This window comes from Monodelphis domestica, chromosome 1, assembly GCF_027887165.1.
Source record: "Monodelphis domestica isolate mMonDom1 chromosome 1, mMonDom1.pri, whole genome shotgun sequence".
Taxonomy (NCBI): domain Eukaryota; kingdom Metazoa; phylum Chordata; class Mammalia; order Didelphimorphia; family Didelphidae; genus Monodelphis; species Monodelphis domestica.
The window spans coordinates 288101760-288122143 of NC_077227.1; the positions used below are offsets into that span (position 1 = coordinate 288101760).

The window sequence follows — 20384 nt, forward strand, 5'->3', positions numbered from 1 at the left end:
AAAGATTATAGAGGAAAACCAGTCTCTAGAGACCAGAATTGGGCAATTAGAAGCCAATGATCTTGTAAAAAAGCAAGAATGAATAAACCAAAATCAATAGATTGACAAACTAGAAGGAAACATGTAGTATCTAACTGAGAAGATGACTGGCCAAGAAAACAGGTCTAGAAGAGAAAATTTGAGAATCATTGGTCTACCTGAAAACACAGAAACAAACAGAAATATTGACATCATACTAGAAGAAAATATCCAAGAAAACTTCCCTAATTTTCTTGAATAAGAGGGCAAAATAGACATTGAAAGAGTTCATAGAACACACTCTACACTAAATCCTTAAAAGAAAACCCATAGGAATATAATTGCTAAATTGAAGAGCTTCTAAGCTAAGGAGAAAATTTCACAAGAAGCCAAAAAAGAGACAATTCAGACATCAAGGAGTATCAATCAGGATTAAATGAGATCTGGCAGCCTCCACACTAAAAGACCTCAAGACTTGTAATATGATATTCACAAAGGCAAGAGAATTGGGTCTTCAACCAAGGAACACCTACCCATAAAAACTGACTATATATTTCCAGGGGGAAATTTAGGCATTCAACAAATAGAAGATTTCCAAGTATTTGTAAAGACCAGAACAAAGTGTAAAGTTCGATATCCAAACACAAAAATCAAGAGAAACATTAAAAGGTAAATAAGAGAGAGTAAAGGGAAAATGAATTTTTATTTAAATTTCTTCTTTAAGAGCTTCAATAAGATCAAATAATTGTTTATATTAGTATATGAAAAATGTTATTTGTAAATCTCAAAAATTATATTCACTATTTGGATTTAGAAGAATCAGGATAACAAGTGTTCTAAGATGGTATTCAAAAAAAGAAAAAGGGAGGAGACAATAGAAAATAGCACAAAGAGAAACTTGAAGGATTAAGATAAATTGGATAATGCATATCACACACAGATGTGCATGGGAAGGGTAAGGGAAGAATATTATTATAAGTAGGGGAAGAAGAGACTGTTAATAGGTAATACATAAACCGTACTCTTAGTTAAATCAATTCTGAGAGGGAAGAGCATCTAGATCCATTTGGGGTATCAAATTCTCTTACACTACCAGGGAAAATGAAAAGGAAAAACTAAGGGGGGGAGGAGTGGGGCAAAGAGTACAAAAAGGAAGGAAAAGAGAGGGGAAGGGAACTTAATAGACCCTAAAAAATAATAAGAAGGGAACAAAAAGGAAGAAAGAAGAAATGGAAGCATAATAAGGGTGGGAATTAGGGGGACTGATTAAAGGCAAACCACTAGTTTAAAAAGATACAACAAAAGAAGAAAGGGCAGAACTAGGAGAGTATATCTAAATGTTAGGGAATACACAAGTGGCAATCATAACTGAACATGAATGGAATGAACTTATCCATAAAATGAAAGCAAAGATCGGAGTGGATTAGAAACCAAAATCCTACCATATTTTGTCTACAACAAACTCACATGAGGCATGTAGACATCCAGAGGGTAAGGATCAAAGGCTGGAGCAAAATCTATTGGACCTTAACTGAGAAAAAGAAGGCAGGATTTGCAATCATGATATCTGACAAAGTCAAAGTAAAAATAGATTTGATTAAAAGAGGTAGGGAAGGTAATTACATCCTGATAAAAGGCAATATAGACAATGAGGAAATATCAATACTCAACATGTATGCATTAAATGGTATAGCATGAAAATTTCTAAAGGAGAAACTAGTGGAGTTGAAGGGGGAAATAGAGAGTAAAATTATACTAGTGGGAGACTCAAAACTACCACTATCTATATTTATAGATAAATCAAACCAAAAAAAGAGAGAAAGAAGTAAGAAATGTGAATAAAATCTTATAAAAATTAATTTTAATAGATATGTGGAGAAAAATAAATAGGGGCAAAAAGGAATGCACCTTCTTTTCAGTAGGACATGGTACATTCACAAAGATTGACCATGTAATAGGGCATAAAAACATTGCCAACAAATGCAGAAAAGCAGAAATAATAAATGCAAACTTTTCAGATCATAATGCAATAAAATAATAATTAGTAAAGGTACATGGAGAGCCAAAACAAAAATTATTGGAAATTAAATAATACGGTTCTCTAGAATCAGTTAGTTAAAGAACAAATCATAGAAAAAACTTATAATAAATAATACTAGAAGCTGGTATTTTGAAACAAAAAAAAATAGACAAAGTACTGGTCAATCTATTTTAAAAAAAGGAAAGAAGATAACCAAATTAACAGTATCAAGGATGAAAAGGGAGACCTCACCTCTAATGAAGAGGAAATTAAGGCAATCTTTACAAACTATTATGCTCAATTATATAGCGATAAATATGGCAGTCTAGGTGATATGGATGAATATTTACAAAAATATCAATTGCCTATATTAACAGAAGAAGAAATAGAATACCTAAATAACCCCATATCAGATAAAGAAATTGAACAAGCCAAAAAGAACTCCCTAAGGAAAAATCCCCAGGACCAAATGAATTCTATCAAACATTCAAAGAACAACGAATCCCAACATTATACAAAGTATTTGACAGAATAAGTGAAGAAGGAGTTCTACCTAATTCCTTTTATGACACAAATATGGTATTGATACCAAAGCCAGGCAGGTAATAACAGAGAAAGAAAACTATAGACCAACCTCCTTAATGAAAATAGATGCAAAAATTTTAAATAGAATACTAGCAAAAAGACTCCAGCAAGTTATCATAATGATTATTCATTACAACCAGTTGGGATTTATACCAGCAATGCAAGGATGGTTCAATATTAGGAAAACCATCCACATAATTGACCACATCAACAAACAAACCAACAAAAATCACATGATCATCTCAAGAGATGCAGAAAAAGTCTTTGGCAAAATACAACACCCATTTCTATTAAAAACATTAGAAAGTATAGGAATAGAAGAGCCTTTCCAAAGAATAATAAACTGTATATATCTAAAACCATCAACAAGTATCATTTGCAATGGGGATAAACTAGAAGTCTTCCCAATAAGATCAGGAGTGAAACAAGGAGCCCATTATCACCTCTATTATTTAACATTGTACTAGAAACACTAGCAGTAGCAATTTGAGAAGAAAAAGAAATTGAAGGTATTAATATAGGCAATGAGGAGACCAAGATATCACTCTTTGCAGATGATATGATGGTCTACTTAAAGAATCACAGATAATCAACTAAAAAACTACTGGAAATAATCAACAACTTTAGCAAAGTTGCAGGATACAAAATAAACCCACATAAATCATCAGCATTTCTACATATTTCCAACATATCTCAACAGCAAGAGTTAGAAAGAGAAATTCCATTTAAAATTACCCTAGATAAAATAAAATATTTAAGAATCTATCTGCCAAGAGAAACAAAGGAACTATTTGAACACAACTATAAAACACTTTCCACATAATTCAAACAAGGTCTAAATAATTGGAAAAACATTAACTGCTCATGGGTAGGATGAGCTAACATCATAAAAATTACAATCCTACCCAAACTAATTTACTTATTTAGTGCCATACCCATTAAACTACCAAGAAACTTTTTTACTGAATTAGCAAAAAGTCTAACAAAGGTTTTTGGAAGCACAAAATATCAAGAATATAAGGGAAAAAATGAAAAAAATGTGAAGCAAGGTGGTCTAGCAGTACCACATCTCAAAGTATAAAGCAGTGGTCATCAAAATACTATGGTACTGGCTAAGACACAGATAGGAGGATCAATGGAATAGACTTGGTGTAAGTGACCTCAGCAAGACAGTTTATGATAAACCCAAAGATTCCAGCTTTGTGGATAAAAATCCACTATTTGACAAAAACTTCTGGGAAAATTGGAAAACAGTACCTTAGAGATTAGGTTTAGATCAATATCTCACACCCTACACCATTTAACCTCTAAATGGGTGAATGACTTGAACATAAAGAAGGAAACTATAAGTAAATTAGGTGAACACAGAATAATATACTTGTCAAATCTTTGGGAAAGGAAAGATTTTAAGACCAAGCAAGAGTTAGAGAAAATTACAAAGTACAAAATAAATAATTTGATTACATTAAATTAAAAAGTTTTTGTAGAAACCAAACCAATGTAACCAAAACTAGAAAGGAAGCAACAAATTAGGAAAAAATATTCATAACAAGAACCTCTGACAAATGTCTAATTACTCAAATTAATAAAGAGTTAAATCAGTTGTACAAAAATCAAGCCTTTCTGCAATTGATAAATGGTCAAGGGACATGAATAGGCAATTCTCAGTTAAGGAAATCAAAACTATCAATAAATATGAAAATGTGTTCTAAATCTCTTATAATCAGAGAAATGCTAATCAAAACAACTCTGAAGTGTCACTTCAGACATAGCAGATTGCCTAACATGACAGCAAAGGAAAATCATAAATGTTGGAGGTGATGTGGCAAAATTGGGACATTAATACATTGCTGGTGGAATTGTGAATTGGTCCAGCCATTCTGGATGGCAATTTGTAACTATGTCCAAAGGGTGCTGAAAGACTAACTAACCTTTGATCCAGCCACAGAACTTCTGGGTTTGTACCCTAAAGAGGTAATAAAGAAAAAGACTTGTATGAAAATAATCATAGCTGTGATCTTTGCGGTGACAAAAAAATTGGAAAATGAAGGGATGCCCTTCAATTGGGGAATGGCTGAACAAATTATGGTAACTATTGGTGATGGAATACTACTGTGCTTAAAGGAGTAATGAACTGGAGGAATTCCATGTGAACTGGAATGACCTCCAGAAAATGATGCAGAGTGAAAGGAACAGAACAAGTAGAATATTATACACAGAGACTGATACACTTTGGTACAATCGAATGTAATGGATTTCTCTACTAGTAGCAATGCAATGATTCAGGACAATTCTGAGGGACTTATGAGAAAGAATGCTATCCCCATTCAGAGGAAGAACTCTGGGAGTAGAAATGCAGAGGAAAAACAACTGCTTGATCACATGGTTCATAGAGGATATGATTTTGGATAGAGACTCTAAATGATCACTCTAGTGCAAATATTGATGGTGTAGGATTCCAGGATCAATCTCTGACCTGAGCCACAAAAGGTTTAGCCCAAGACTGGTCAGACAGCATTCCAATGCATGATTTATCAGCAGGTCATACGGTCTTTGTTCTGGGAGTTTGAAAAGAGCGGGCTGAACTTACCACGCCTTTAGCTTGTAAGTCATTGGTATGTCAAGCCAATGTAAATCCACTATGTACTGTTGCATATGTATTACCTGCTTCTGACATCATTACATCAATAAAGACAGGATTAGGCGTGACCCTCCTCCTCTTCCTCTTTCTCTCTCTCTCTCTCTTTTACCTGCCTGCTGCCCACATGGATCACTCCTGTTATGGAGATCCATTGTGCCTCTAAAGATCTTCTTTCTTTATTCTTTTCCTTCCTTCTCACCTCACACCTGATTCCTTAACCATGCATTCTTGGTTATTCTCATCTTTCTTCATTGTATGCCCTACAAGGGAAGATAAATGGAAGATGCGTCCTTCCTAAACAGTATCTGATCTGTGTGTGTGTCTGACTCAGTTTCCCCCAAACTCTCCCTCCACCTTCTTTCTCCTCCTCAAAATTATAATCCTGTAGATGTTCCCTTCTGTGTAATGGCTGACGGTCAGACCGCTGCAGATGGTATGGCAATGGGTCTTGAACACATGTAAAATCCAGTGGAATTGCATGTTGGCAGGGAAAGAACATTTTGTAACCATCTAAAATATTCTAAATTAATTAATTAAAGAAAATTAAAAAAATAAAAGTAGAAACAGAATCCATTAAAAAAAGAAAGTACTGTGTATATTTAATATGAAGAACAAAAAACTTAAGAAAACATTGCAGTTTTCTCCAAATATTTGAAAGGCTAATGAAAAGAAATTAAATTTGGAACATTATACATACATTGCAAAATTTGGTTTTTATGTGAGGTAAAAGTTTCTAATACTTGGAATTATCCAAAAATGTAAAGACTGCATTAAATTTTTTTTCCAAATAAATGTTTTCATGGTCTTTATTCATGTACAAAGAACAAAATCATTGTTATAACACAATCAGGAAGCTTGTTAGCCACTCACTCCCAAATCCATAGCCATTGGGCTCAGCCAGTGGTGTCAGAAAGTCAGTCAGTCTTAGTGTTTAACTCCTTCCAAGAGGATGTGTAAATGAAAATTGTGTTTTAAAGTAAAGGAAAACAATTGGACAGCAAGTGTCTTTGAGAAGCCTGTAAAAACTAGATTTTCCATTAAACACAAGCTTCTAAAATGTGCAAATCCTCACGGACATACCCCTTATATGTTAGTGAGATTTTGAACTAGTACCTAAGCACTATTTTAGTAACTTATTAATGTGGTTCATTTTTATTTTTAAATATAGGCCTTTCCTATGACCATTGTCCCATAACTAGTCATGGATATTATGAAAGTGAAGATGACATTTTTTTCCTTTTTCCTATTGAAATAAGATGAGTTTTACATTGCCAAACACTCACTGTATTGGTCTTTTTGTTTGAAGAGAGGTCAGCTTTTAGTTTGCAGATTTGAGAAATTCCAGTAGTTACCCTGAGTAGATCAAGTCTTTTCAGAAAACTGAGACAACTACTACTACTACTCATTATCCCATTACCATAGTTACCTTTACAGTATATACAGGATAGGATTGCAAGGTTTGAGATGTTATTTGTTAGCAGATTTAATGCTGGTAAAAGGAGTTGAATTCCTGGCCCTGGAAACCAAAGCCTTACAAATTCAAAGCAAAGATGGCCACAACTCCAACTTTCTGAGAGGTGGCCTCCCCTGTATTAATAGTAGGTTTTCTTTCCTTAGTGGTCTTCAGGCAAAGACTTAATAACTTCTGATCTGGTGTCATAGTTGTGATTCCTTTTCTTCCTCCAAAGCTTTTATGAGATGGTCCTTTTTAACAGAAATTCTGTCAGGTTCATTCAGAAGACTGAGTAAAAGACTAGATATTATTGTAGTATCTTATTCTATTTCAAAACCTCACTTTCACTACCTATGTATCTTTTTTTCTGTTGATAATTTATTTTATCATTATTTTGAATTTAATGAAATTGTTTATATTAAGTATAACTTTTAAAAAATTTACAAAGAAAATGAGGACTGCACACTATAAGTAAAGACTTGAGATGATTCTTTACCCCCCCCTGATCAGTGCCTAAAGATTAGATTCTTAAAGAGAGGCTTTATGTCTGACACCTCTTGAATTTCCTCTAGTACATTAAAGAGCAATGGATCTTCCAAACTTCATAGTTGCATAAGTGGGAACTGAAGATCCTTACTAAAGAGTTAATGTTCTTATTTTAGACCCTCACTTACTTTAATAATTAACTGTGTAAAAAAATATGAGTTTTCATTTGGGTAATTCTCTTCTGCATATATATTGTTATAGGGTATGTTAAAAGAAGGGTTCAAACCATATATATAATATATATTTATTCATATAAAATAAAAGGTTTATTTAACTAAAAGGAGTAAGAAAGGGAATCAGGGACTAAACTTATTTCTAACTCACACCAGATATTAAAATCCTAAAGTTTCTACAATTATACTAAACTAACTAATTAATTAAAGTTAAAGAAGTATTGGTAGAGGCAAGGGCAAAGGGCCCAAAGAAATCTTACAACCAGGAGTCCTTTCTTTGATCAAGCAGAATTTCCAGTGACAGCTCTATAGGTCCACAGGATTAGTAGGGGAATGATGATTAACCCCCACACACACTGTCCACCAGTGTGAGGTAATCACTCACTCAGCCACTCCTTCAAGATGGTCCAAATTCCTGGCAGCTTCAAAGTCTTTTCCTTCAGAGAGAGCCAACTCCACTCCCTCCCTGTCTTCTTCCAGAGAGACAAGTAGCCCCAACTGCCTCTCTCCTTCTCAGTCCTCTCGGAATATTGACCCAGTCCTTGCCCTGTGGGATCTCCTTGCTTTTTGCTTTTTGCAAGGCTAATCCTTTATATATGAGATACCTAGTTGTATATACATTATATGTAATAATATACATATATAATCCAATTACATAATTGGCACATCTGCTGCCCTAAGTTTCTTATTATGACTCTTCCATCTTTTCTCTGACTACAAATTCATAACTTAGTCCATTATGGCTCCTAAACTCATTAACCCAAGAGCAAAAAAGAATGAAAAACAGTACCAATATATTAATAGCATCATCACAGCTGCAGCCTGAGTGAGTAGATAAAGCTATCAGTGGAAGCAGGTTTTTTTTTTTGAAACTCTACCTGCCTGGAGGCTGTTAGAACATTTCTTTTTTACTCCCCAACAGTCTTTTGCAGGTGAGCTCTATTATGGCTCAGCAGCCATTTAAAAGTATTTTCATTACCAGGCAAGTAAAGTGTATAGGAAGAAGTCATAGAATACATGCTTTGAACTGAAGGGCAGACCTCTTCATTACACATCATTGCACACATTTCCAGAAGCAGGTTCACTAACCTCTGTGGTTTGGCAACAGGTAGAACATGAAGTTCATGCCCAAATGAATGGATCCATGCTTACCAGCATCCTTTTACAGAGATAATACTGTATATGTAAAATGCTTTGCAAACTTTAAAGTACTACATACATTGTATATATAATTACTCTCCACCTCTAGAATGGGTATGTTTAAGTCTACAGACAAAAAGACTTTGGAATATCATAGTTTACTGAAAATAGGCTGTAATGTGTGTGTGTGTATGTGTGTGTGTGTGTGTGTGTGTGTGTGTGTGTGTGTGTGTGTGTGCACATCTGAGGCTTGGATATTCACTGAAAATTCAGTTATAAAGAAAAACCCATTCTTCATCGAGTTTTCAATATGGTTTATTTATTTTGCTGAAGCCTTATCTAGGTTTTTATTTTTCATCATTAGTCATTTACTTTTCATTGGCACCTCTGCTGCCCTAAGTTCCTTTAGACTATTCTTTATAGGTAAAAAACCAAGAGTAAGGAGAAATAAGAATTGGTGTTTATATAAATAGTTACCAGTTTTTTCTTTATTATCTTTCAGGTCTTATAGAAATCTGCCTGATGCATCCCCTAGATGTGGTGAAAACCAGGTAAGATTCTGCTTAAACAAGTTTTATTGACTTTGGATTATATCCAAATTTAGATCTGTTGGAAAACGAAATGCCAGGACTTGTCTCAGTCTGGTAGCTTCTCCTTCAAATGGCATTTATATTTACTTCTTTCAACAAAATTACTACGTGACAGTCTAAATTTGAAGAGCATGAGGCATTCCTTTTTTAGGGTCATCTGAAGGTGTTCGATATTTTACTGTCTTTATAAGATAATGTTACTTGTGGATATATTCATGTGAGTGCCAAATTTATCAAAATGACAGATAATAATGAAATAAAATTTTCACATAGAACTGTGTATAACACATTGGCATTTTGTAGTTAGTATTTGATGACTCAAAAGTTGCTCAAAGAATTTCCTTATGAATGCTCATGTATGCCAGTGCAGAATGCTCCATTTTCAGGAATAATAGATAAAATCAGAGTAATATTTTTTTTACTTTATGTAATAAGTTCAGCATGACCTACTAGGTTATGACCTACAGAACTTTAAAAAGATATTTCCTGAGGCAAGATTGCTAAAATGAACAAAAGAAGTTTACTTTCAGGCTTTAAATCATAAGTTTCTACATGGAAAATTTTCTTTTTAACTTGCATCCTGACCTTGATCAGGTAAAAACTCAATAAAAACAGTAATGATGGTACAAAGTCCAAGAAATTGTTTTCTAAATAAGAAAAATACCCCTAAATAAAGGAACATCCTTAATGACAAGAAAAAGAGATACTAAAAGAACTCATCACAAAAATTCATATAGAAAAAAAATAACTGACCACTCTATCACTAACCTGTCATTCTTAGTTTTATCACTAGTAGTCACCCCCTCATAGAAAACCCTGATCAGTTCACTTCACATCTATTGCTTTTCCTGATTTCAACTCTACAGAATAAGATGTTCCTCCCAAGTTAAGTTTATCACTTCTAAACTTCTCACTGAGTTGCTGTCAAACTTTGACATCAGCTCTCTTAGCTTCTTCTGTCCTCAGACCAGAAGGCTAGAGGTCAGAGTATCAAATTCCTCCCAATTTCTTCTTTTATAGAGGAGAGAAACTGGACTTTCAGACCACTTCACTTTTGTATCTGCTGTCCTGTCTGACTTCTTGTATTATGGTGTTGCTGAGAATAATTGCTGAGGAAACTCATTCATCATCATTACCCTTTGTCTTCTTTGACCATTCCCATTCATTTAAGTTTACTAATATATTATTATTTTTTTAAAAACCCTTACCTTCTGTCTTGAAATCAATACTGTGTATTGGTTCAAATGCAGAAGAGTGGTAAGGGCTAGGCAACATAAAATTTTGTCTAGGGCCTCTGCATTCCTGTAGCAGCAGGCATTAATATTTTTCTTAGCCTTGGAATTGTGTCCCGGGCCAGTTCTCTTTGGCCACAAATTGTGGTGCAGGTCTTCATTCTGACATTGTGACTGGGGATGGTTTATGCATAATGCAACAAGGTCCTAGGCCCAGTACCAGAAAAGGGCCCCCTGAAATCTCTCTGACCAGTTTTCAAATTGCTTTGTTATTTTTTGGGCTGAGAACTCCTGATGCTGCTGATAGTCTCCTAAGGCCTGCTGCTGATGTTGGAGTGATGTGTACTTTGGGCTTCTCCAGGCCAGCCCCAATTTGGGTACCACAATATTTCTTACTGAACCTTTAAGTTGTCCCAGCCTGTCTGGGACAGACCCAGTCACTCTGACTTTTTGCTGGTTTTTGCCACCCCAGATTTCATTTTGATGTAATATTTTAAAATTATTTAGAGGGGAATTTTGGGAGAATTCTGCTGGATTACTACCTATACTCCACCATATTGGCTCCCACAGACATTAATCCTTGAACTGTATCCTAGGAGGGAATCTTGATCCTACAGTGGGTTAAAACCTATCAATCAGATGAGCCCCAGAATTCAAGAGAAAAAAAAGGGAATAGTTGAAAAGGAGAGTGGAGCCAAAGAGGAGAGGGTGGAGAAGAGAGTGTCTTGAAGGTATATCAGGTTATGAGTTAACACTGCACAGGAGGAAACAAATAGCCATACAAAATAGAATGAAACAAATAGACATAAAGAGAAGAGAAAAGAATACTTTGCAACGACATTATACTGAAAATAACTGAGAGAAATGAATAAGCAATTGAAGAAAAAAACTACCTCAATGAATAACTTTCACAGAAAAATAAACTAGTCAAAATCCTCTGAGTAAGGTAAAGATAAATTGAGAAATTTTGCAACTTTTTTTGGAAACAATAATGTAACAATTCTAGAATAGCCTAGAAGTGACCAAAGAGTTAGGTGAAAATATATTTAAAAACAAGGACAGAAAGTAGAACTCTTAAATGAGAAAACAACAGATCTAAGAAGGAATAGAGAATTTAGAGCTAAGGGCGAAGATTTTTAAAATAAAATATTAAAAAATAATATTAGAGACCTGGAAGACAAAAACAATGGAACAACAAAAAATTTTGAACACAGTCAATAGCATAGTTTTCAAAAATAGGGGAGCTCTGAAAAACAAGGTTATAGAATCAATTAATCCATCAACAAGGATTTATTAAGTATCTGCTATGGGCCAGCTTATGTTATATGTACTGGGGATATAAGTAAAAAAAAGAATAAAGCAATTCAAAATCTTATTGAGATTATATTTTAATGCAGAAAACAAATGCATGTAAAATACAAATACAGTATAAATGTCAAGAAAATAATGCAAACATATATAAAGTAGTTAAATACAAAGTTATCTGGGAGGGAAGGAACTAGAAGTTGTGGAGTGATCAGTAAACACTTTGTGCAGAATATAATGTTTGAGCTGCATCTTTTAGGAAAAGGAAGAATCTATTAAGCAAAGGTGAGGAGAAAATTCACTCCAGGTAAGGGGAACAGTGAATGTAATTGGACAGATGGAAAGAGTATTGTATGTGAGGAAGAGAAAGAAGGACAGTTTAGCTGGGTTGTATAGTTCAAGAGAGAGAGTAAAGTCTATTGAAATTGGAAAGACAGGTTGTGGTCAGATTGTTTAGGACTTCAGAAGCTAAACAGAGAAGTTTATATTTTATCCCAGAGGCAATAGGAAGCTACTGGAATTTAAGTATGGGGTTCAGATCTGCTCCTATGGAAAATTTCTTTGGCTGGAGTGTTTAAAATTAACTAAAGTGGTGATAGATTTGAGGCACCAATTAGAAGACTTTTGCAGTTATCTAAATGGAGGGCAATGAAGTTTTGAATAAGGGCCATAGTTGTATGAGTAGAGAGAAGGAGTCAAATGGAAGAAATATAATAGAGGTTGAAATAGTAAGATTTGGCAACAGAATGAATATGTGGAGTGAGAGGGAATGAGGGGTGGAGGAAAATCCAATATTATAAGCCTTGAGGCCCTGAACAATTAGGGAAATCTAGAAGAGGAGAAACTTTAGGGGTAAATATGATGTGTTCAATTTTAGACATAATGAGTTAAATATTTCTATTGGGTTTCAAGTTTGAAGAGAAAATCTAAGAAAGCATCATAAAATATTTGAAAACTAGGATTCAGACTATCATTCATGGAAATTGCCCAGAAGTATTAGAAGCAGTTATCTGGTTTGAGAATTTCTGGATTGCTAACAATAAGAAACCCAAACTTTAACTAAAAAGGAAATTTCAGGTAAATTTCATAATTGTAGTATCATACAACAAATTTGGCAATTGCCAATGGGGGAAAACTTATATTCAAGAACAATAAAAATATGACTATTGCTGTTTATTATAACAAATAAGAGAAAAATTATAAGATGCTTCTCTGAAATAGGAAAAAAAGCAAAACCCCTCAAAATACTTGTTTTACATTCTCCCCTAAAAATATTCTACAAAGTAGAGTCTAAACATGACAATTAGATTCAAGCAAAAGAGAAAATATTAATACATTCCTTTAGGAGAACTAAGAGGCAAGCAGAATATTCAATATGTAAACCAAACCAAACCAAGTTTAACATCTAATGTAAGACTAAGAAATGAAATGTTTGTTTTCTTGAGTGCAGAACTAGAAAGATACATAAGTGTGAGATGAGAAACTATTTTCCTATGTTTATTTTCTTTTTAAAAATTTCCCCCACTTTAGCCCCACTGCATCCTTTGAGAATTAAAATTCCTAGGAATAGGTTCTATAGGATCTTAAAATGGAAAGGAGTAAGAACTGAATGGAATTTAAAAATATTTCTTGGAAATTGTTTCTACAAGTTACTACATTTGTCTGAACTTGGAAAGGGAATATAAAAGAAAGGTTAACAAAAAGGAAACTATAGAACTGAACAAATTGTTGGAAAAGGTAGATTTGGTTGATCCATGGTACTTCTCAGAATAGGCATATTAAAACATATATATATATACATATATATATATGTATACATAGATAAACATATCTATTTCTTAGTATTCCTATAATATATTCATAAGAATTGCTCTCCTAAAAAAAGAACTCATGACCAAATATAAAATGACTTACATAATCAATATCCTTTACAGACTAATGAAATAAAGTAACAATTAATAAAAGAAATATGAGCAAAAGATACACAGCTAAATGGAGACTAAAGAATAACATTCTACATGAGTGAGCTAAAGGAAATATTCAAGAGAATGCTAGAAAGTGCACCAAATACTAAAAGGCTTAGCAATCAATGGAAGAAAACTAGAGCTAAAGTGAAGATATTTTAAACTAAGAGTGATTGTTTCATTTGAAACTATTGCCTAATTCATTTATAATAATTGGAATGTACCTTAAAACAACTCTGAGGTTTTACTTTACACTTTGAAAAGGGGAAAATGACTAAGAAATGAGAATAATCAGTGTTTTCACTCTTTGATTGACTTGTGGGCATATTCTTTAGAAAACCAAAGATAAAAATAAAGGTCCAAAATGCTAAAATATCAATAGCTTTTTTGTGGTCATGAAACCTGAACAAACTTTTTTCCTCCTAAAAGCAATTGTGATATAATGACAAAAATATCAATAAAATATTTTTTTCTTAACAAACTTTTCAATTATACATTTTACATATTACAATGCTTTCCAATTTTTGTTGACTCATGAATTTCTATCCTATCCATAAATCTGATAAGTAATAACTTCCCTTTTCTATTTTACTTATTATAAAATGTTTAGATCATGTATCCATTTTGCTCTTTTTTTTTGGTGAATGGTGTAAGATATTGGTCTATACCTATTTACTTCCAATCTACTTTCTAGTGGTCCCAATAATTTTTGCCAAGTAATAGTTTCTCATTACCCCAAATCCGGACTTATGCTTTTGTTAAATACAAGGTTGCTATAATCTTTTACTACTATTTGTGTGTATGGCCCTCCTATTCATTCCATTGATCTAACTTTCTTTAGCCAGTCCCAGATAGTTTTGATAATTACTGCTTAATAATACAATTTAATATCTAGTAAAGTTAAACCTCCTTTCTTAATTTTTTTCATTAATTCTTTTAATATTCTCGATCTTTTGTCCTTCTAAATGAATGTTGTAATAACCACACAAATGAATCAGGATTAGGCTTTTTCCCTTGTTTTCAAAACCACAACCCAATATCACACATACCAAATCTGTTTTGGGAGAACACCTTGCTATTTCATTCTCACAACATAGGAAAACAACATAAAGTAGTTTTACTAACTGAAACTGTAACCTGTTATTATTCTAAGAACTCTCTTAGTGGAAGCTAAAGAAACCAATCATAGAGTACTAGATTTTGTAGGCAAGAAATTATTGTCATAAATCCCTGAAACTTCTGCAGGAATCCCACTCCACTAGACTGATTCTCTTGGTCTATTATCAGTGTTAGCTAGATGTTTTATGTTTTTCCTTAGCTATGAGTCTAGCTTGTTAGTTGAAGAAGAGGGAAGCAGGTGATCCATTTTTCTTGTGATGTGGGGCTGTCACACTGAACTTCTAATTTGATAACTTATTTTATTTTTTTTTACTTTTTCATTTCTTTTTAGATTTTATTTAATTGATTAATTAAATAAATTTCCATGGGTACAGGATTCATGTTCTTTCCTTCCCCTCCACCCTTCCCCCTCCTGTAGCCAAATAGCAACTCCACTAGGTTTTACATGTATCATTGATTAAGACCTAATTCCATATTATTGATATTTGCACTAGGGTGATCACTTAGAGTCTACATTCCCAATCATATCCCCAATGACCCATGTGATCAAGAAGTTGTTTTTCTTCTGTGTTTCTACTCAAATAGTTCTTCCTCTGGATGTGGATAATGTTCTTTCTTATAAGTCCCTTAGAATTGTCCTGGATCATTTGCATTGCTGCTAGTAGAGAAGTCCATTACATTTTATTGTACCACAGTGTATCAGTCTCCATGTATAATGTTCTCCTGATTCTGTTCCTTTCATTCTGCATCAATTCCTGGAGATCATTCTAGTTCACATTGAATTCCTCCAGTTCATTATTCCTTTGAGTTGATGCCCAATAGATTTTGCTCCATCCCCTTACCTTCCTCATGTGTGTTTCTTGTAGACAACAAATTGTAGGATTTTGGTTTCTAATCCACTTTGCTATTTGCTTGCATTTTATGGGTGAGTTCATTCCATTCATATTCAGAGTTATGATTACCGGCTGTGTGTTTCCCAACATTTTGATTTCCACTTCTAGTCCTGCCCTTTCTTCTTTCACTGTTTCCTTCTACACCAGTGTTTTGTTTTTAATTAGTCTCCCTAATTCCCACCCTTATTTTACTTCCCTTTCTACCCTCCTCCCTTCTTATTCCCCTTTTCTTTTTCTTTTCTTTCTATATGTCTTTCTTATTTTCTTTTTAAACTACCCCCCCCCCCCTTGTATTGCTTCCCTCCTCATCAGTGTGTTTGTTACCCTTCTACTTCTCTATAGGGCACAAATCAATTCTATGCCCCAATGGATTTGATTGTTCTTCCCTATTTGAGTCCATTTCAATGCACATAAAAATTAAGAATTTCCTGTCTCCAACATCTTTATCCTTCCAGTGTATTGCTGTTCTCTCCCACTCCTGCCATGTGCTTCCTTATGACATATAACTTTACCCCATTTTGTTTCTTTCCCCATTTCTCTTAGTATTAACCTCTTTTTTTCTCTAGTTTTATATACATACTTATGTCTTGGCATTTCATCCTATACAGTTTGTCACTGTTCCCTCTAAGTATAATTCTTCTAGCTACCCAAGTGATATTAACAATTTTTAAGAATTACCAATTTCCTCTTTTCTTGTAAAGATACATATCATTTTAACTTTTTGGGTCCCTTAAAAAAAAGGGTTTTTTGTTTTTTGTTTTTGTTTTTTTCCCCCCTTCTTAATTACCTTTTGGTGATTCTCTTGAATTATAAATTTGGGCATCAAATTTTCTGTTCAAGTCCAGTATTTTCTTTATGAATGCTTGGAAGTCTTCTACTTTATTAAATGACCATACTTTCCCCTGCAAGAATATTGTCAATTTTGGGGGTGGCAGGGGCACTGGGCTGGGGGGATGTCTGCCTTCTCAGAGGTGGTGCTGGAGAAGAAGCTGTCAGAACTGAGCAACTCTTAGCAGAGCATGCAGATGCTGTCACTGTGGCTGATCCACCACCACAAGTACTCTCGGCCCATTGTCACCATGTGGGAGTGGGAGCTGCACAAGGCCAAACCAAAGTGGAAGCTCACATTTCTTTATCTAGCCAATGATGTCATCCAGAACAGCAAAAGAAAAGGACCAGAGTTCACAAAAGATTTTGCACCAGTAATAGTTGAAGCATTTAAGCATGTGAGACTGATGAAAATTGTAAAAGCATCTTGGAAGAGTGCTATTTGGGAAGAAAGGTCTGTTTATGCAAATGATGTATTAGAACACCTTAGACAACCTTTCTATAGTGATATGAAGTCTAGAAAGAGTTCATATGAACAAATAAAGGTGGATGAGAATGAAAATTGTTCATCTCTAGGATAACCAAGTGAACCTCCACAGACTATAGATCTCATTAGAGCCTCACAAGAACTTGAAAATGCAGCCTCAGGTGATGCAGCAGTTCATGAGAGAATAGCTTCTTTGCCTGTTGAAGTCCAAGATGTATCTCTGCTAGACAAAATAACAGATAAAGAATCAGGAGAACAGCTTTCCAGATGGTAGATGATGCATTCATGTTCTTGGCAGAGTACAATGGTTAATAGGCAGCAGAAATAGATGATAGGAAGCAACTAACTTGAATGTTATCAGATTTTCTTCATTGTCAAAAAGAGGCCCTTGCATAGAAAGAACATAAACTGGAAGAATACAAGTGCAAGTTAGCCAGAGTATCCCAGGTTCGAAAAGAACTCAGGCCTTGAATCCAGAACCTGCCAGATTTGTCTTGGTTGCCCAATGTCACAGGCAGCCATGTACATCTTCCATTTTCTGGAGACATATACAGTGAGGATTGATGACAACTTGAACATAGGTTAAGTGGATAGTCTTATAGTATTATTTTTGTATATTGTTGAGAAAATGACACTAACACAGATATCCCCAACAAAATACAGAAAACATTCCAAAAATTATTTAAAATGTTGGATTTTTTCCTATTTTATTGGTAAGTTAACATGAAAATTTAAAAATTGACATCTATGTGTTAATATGTTCACAAAGAAGTGATTATTTTAAAAAGATTATTTTATATATTTTTTGATCTAAGGCCCTGTGAGAATCTGAAACCTCTCTATTTTTCTTTATGTAATTTTGAAGGTTCCTCTTTATGTTTCTTCATTAATATGTGAATGTAACTTCAATATCTAATCACTGTATAATATGTAATTTTTTCAGGAGAAGAACTAATCAGGAGGTTGGGACATTATTCTCATATATGATAGGGATTTGATGGTAAAAGAGGACTTAAAGTTGACAGATTAAGGTTAAGCTTAACCTAGTCTATCAACCAAAATGTCTTTTTGTCTGTATCTCTCAATGGTTTTGACTAAATACACATGGAAATGGAAATTAATTTGAGAGTCAGATGAGGACATTCACATTCTAAGGGTAGTACTTAACCCAGAAAGAGAGTAATTTTTCTGAATTTACTGAAAACTTATTTAATATTACAAGACTATGGAAACAAGTCAGAGTATCCCAGAATAGATTTCAATTATCACCCCAACATACTTTGTCCCTGAGCACATCAGCATTGCATTTATAGTCAGTGGAACAATAGAAGAAAGAGTCTAATTAGCTTATTGCCTATTTAAAAGCATAACTGTGTTTATCTTAATTCACCATCTCAATGTAGGCAAAAAAAAGCATGTTTAATAGGTTATATACATTGGATATGCCACCATTTGTAATTATTTGAATAAACAAACTTTGAAATGCTTTGTAGGAATTCACCAATTTAAAGAATTGACTCCTTGAGATATTTCTTGATTCTGGCACTAATTTCATAAGGTATAAATCTTTATCTCCTTTCTGTGGAGATAAATTTGTGCTTTATCTTAAGTATAGTTGATCTCATTATTGTGAAGTAATCTCTAAAATCAACTGGACAATAAAATTAGATTTTTGTGTCTTTCCCAGCTATAAATCCTTTAAAAGCTTTAGTTTCATTTTTAGCTCCAATATCCAAACAATCCTAACAAATAGAACACTGTAGATGAGTTGTAGTGTTCTGTGCAGTAACCTGGAATGTTTTTAATGTCCCCTCAAAGTTTTTGAATAAAAAGCAATGCTACAGGGTAGATCTAGTATACTTTGCATATACTCAGTTACCTAAACAAATGTGGTTTTTCTTTCCTTTTATTCATAACACTGTGTGTTAAAGCTATTGGATCCCATGCTTTCTTTTAAAAGTGCATTTTTAGCAATGGGTTTGTACCAGGTAATAGCCATTTTAGTATAATTGTTCATGACATTGTCAATAAATGATGGAACTTTTTCATTTTGTGCATTGCTTTACAGATTAGACATTTTCATTTCCATTGAAAGTATATATAACCTAGCATAGACAATAAATTATCAACTCCTTTTACATGTTAGAAACCAAAAAAGTTTCTATATTCTTAGTGTCTTCAGGGTAAATATTTCTTTTTCAGTCATATTCAAAAATAGTGTGCATCTATAATAGAAGGGTGATATTTATTTTCTAAGGTAGAACTATGGAAAAATATCTTAATAGTGAAAAAACTTCATGAAGTGCATTTTTGTAAGATCTGTGAAGAAAGTTAGAATAATTCCATTTTCATGCATGTGACTGGAAATTATACTGGTACAATCTGAGCTTTCCCAAGCACATAAACAAATATAGGAAGCTCCTCATTAACAAATACCCTATACTCCAAAATTCTGAGGGTTTGTTTTGTTTAGGTCTTCCTGTCTAATCTTAGCAAATACTTACTATGTGCAAGGCACTGGGGCTATAAAAACAGAAGAAAGAACAGTCCCTGCCTTCAAGGAACTTATATGCTATTGAAGAGGAAACACAAACATGCATAAACATTTGAAGAGGAGGAGAAAATAATAAGTTAGACCTTGATGACAGTGAGGGAGGCAAACACACCAGTGAGGAGTGAGTGCATTCCAAATTGTGAGGACTGTCTCTGAACAATCATGGAAATGGGAAATAGAATGTCAAATTTAGGGAATAGAAAATAGTCCAGTTTAATTGAAACACAGAGTGTGTGAAGGGCCTGTGATACAAACCTGGAGAAATGTGTTGAAAGCTACCGTGTGTGTGGCTTTAAATGCCAAGATTGGAGGTTTGTAGTTCATCCTCGAGGCAATATCTTGTGAAGGCACTTTAATCTTGGCATATTAATGGTAATCTATAGACTGAGACTTATAACTAGAAGTCCTTGTCCTGCAACTTCTCAGGGGAAAGCATCTATATAAAAGAAGTCAGTAAGGACTCCTTTTGGAAGAAATAGTGTTAGAACACTGCAATGTCTCTCCCTTAAGGGCTATGGAATGTCACATGGGCAGTTTTTTTGGTGATTCTATTTGCCCTAGAAATGGAGGTTATTTGGAAGTAATGTCTACTATGGATACTTAATTTCAAGTCATCAACAGCTAATAGTCTTAGTATTTGCCTAAAAAATAGAATCTTTAAGGGGCAGACATTGATTCCAGGTCTTGAGCATTTCTCTTTCCATCCTGCCATTAAGCCACCTTTAATTTTGCCAAGCCTTTCAATAGACAAGAAAATTATAGAACCTAAAGCGAGATGGGGGGAGGGGGAAAGAATAAAATGTGTTTTGACTTATATTCTTAAAAACTTTAGGGGA

At 33.9% G+C, this 20384-nt stretch overlaps 1 protein-coding gene and 1 pseudogene across 1 annotated transcript in view; both read left to right on the forward strand.

The window, feature by feature from the left end:
• Positions 1-20384, forward strand: part of SLC25A21 (solute carrier family 25 member 21) — a 989784-nt gene that overhangs the window by 472440 nt on the left and 496960 nt on the right. The window contains exon 2 of the mRNA XM_056811006.1: positions 9079-9127. Within this exon, the coding sequence (XP_056666984.1) occupies positions 9079-9127 (49 nt within the window). The remainder of the gene's footprint in view (positions 1-9078; positions 9128-20384) is intronic.
• LOC130456336 (regulation of nuclear pre-mRNA domain-containing protein 1A-like) lies at positions 15930-20146 on the forward strand (annotated as a pseudogene).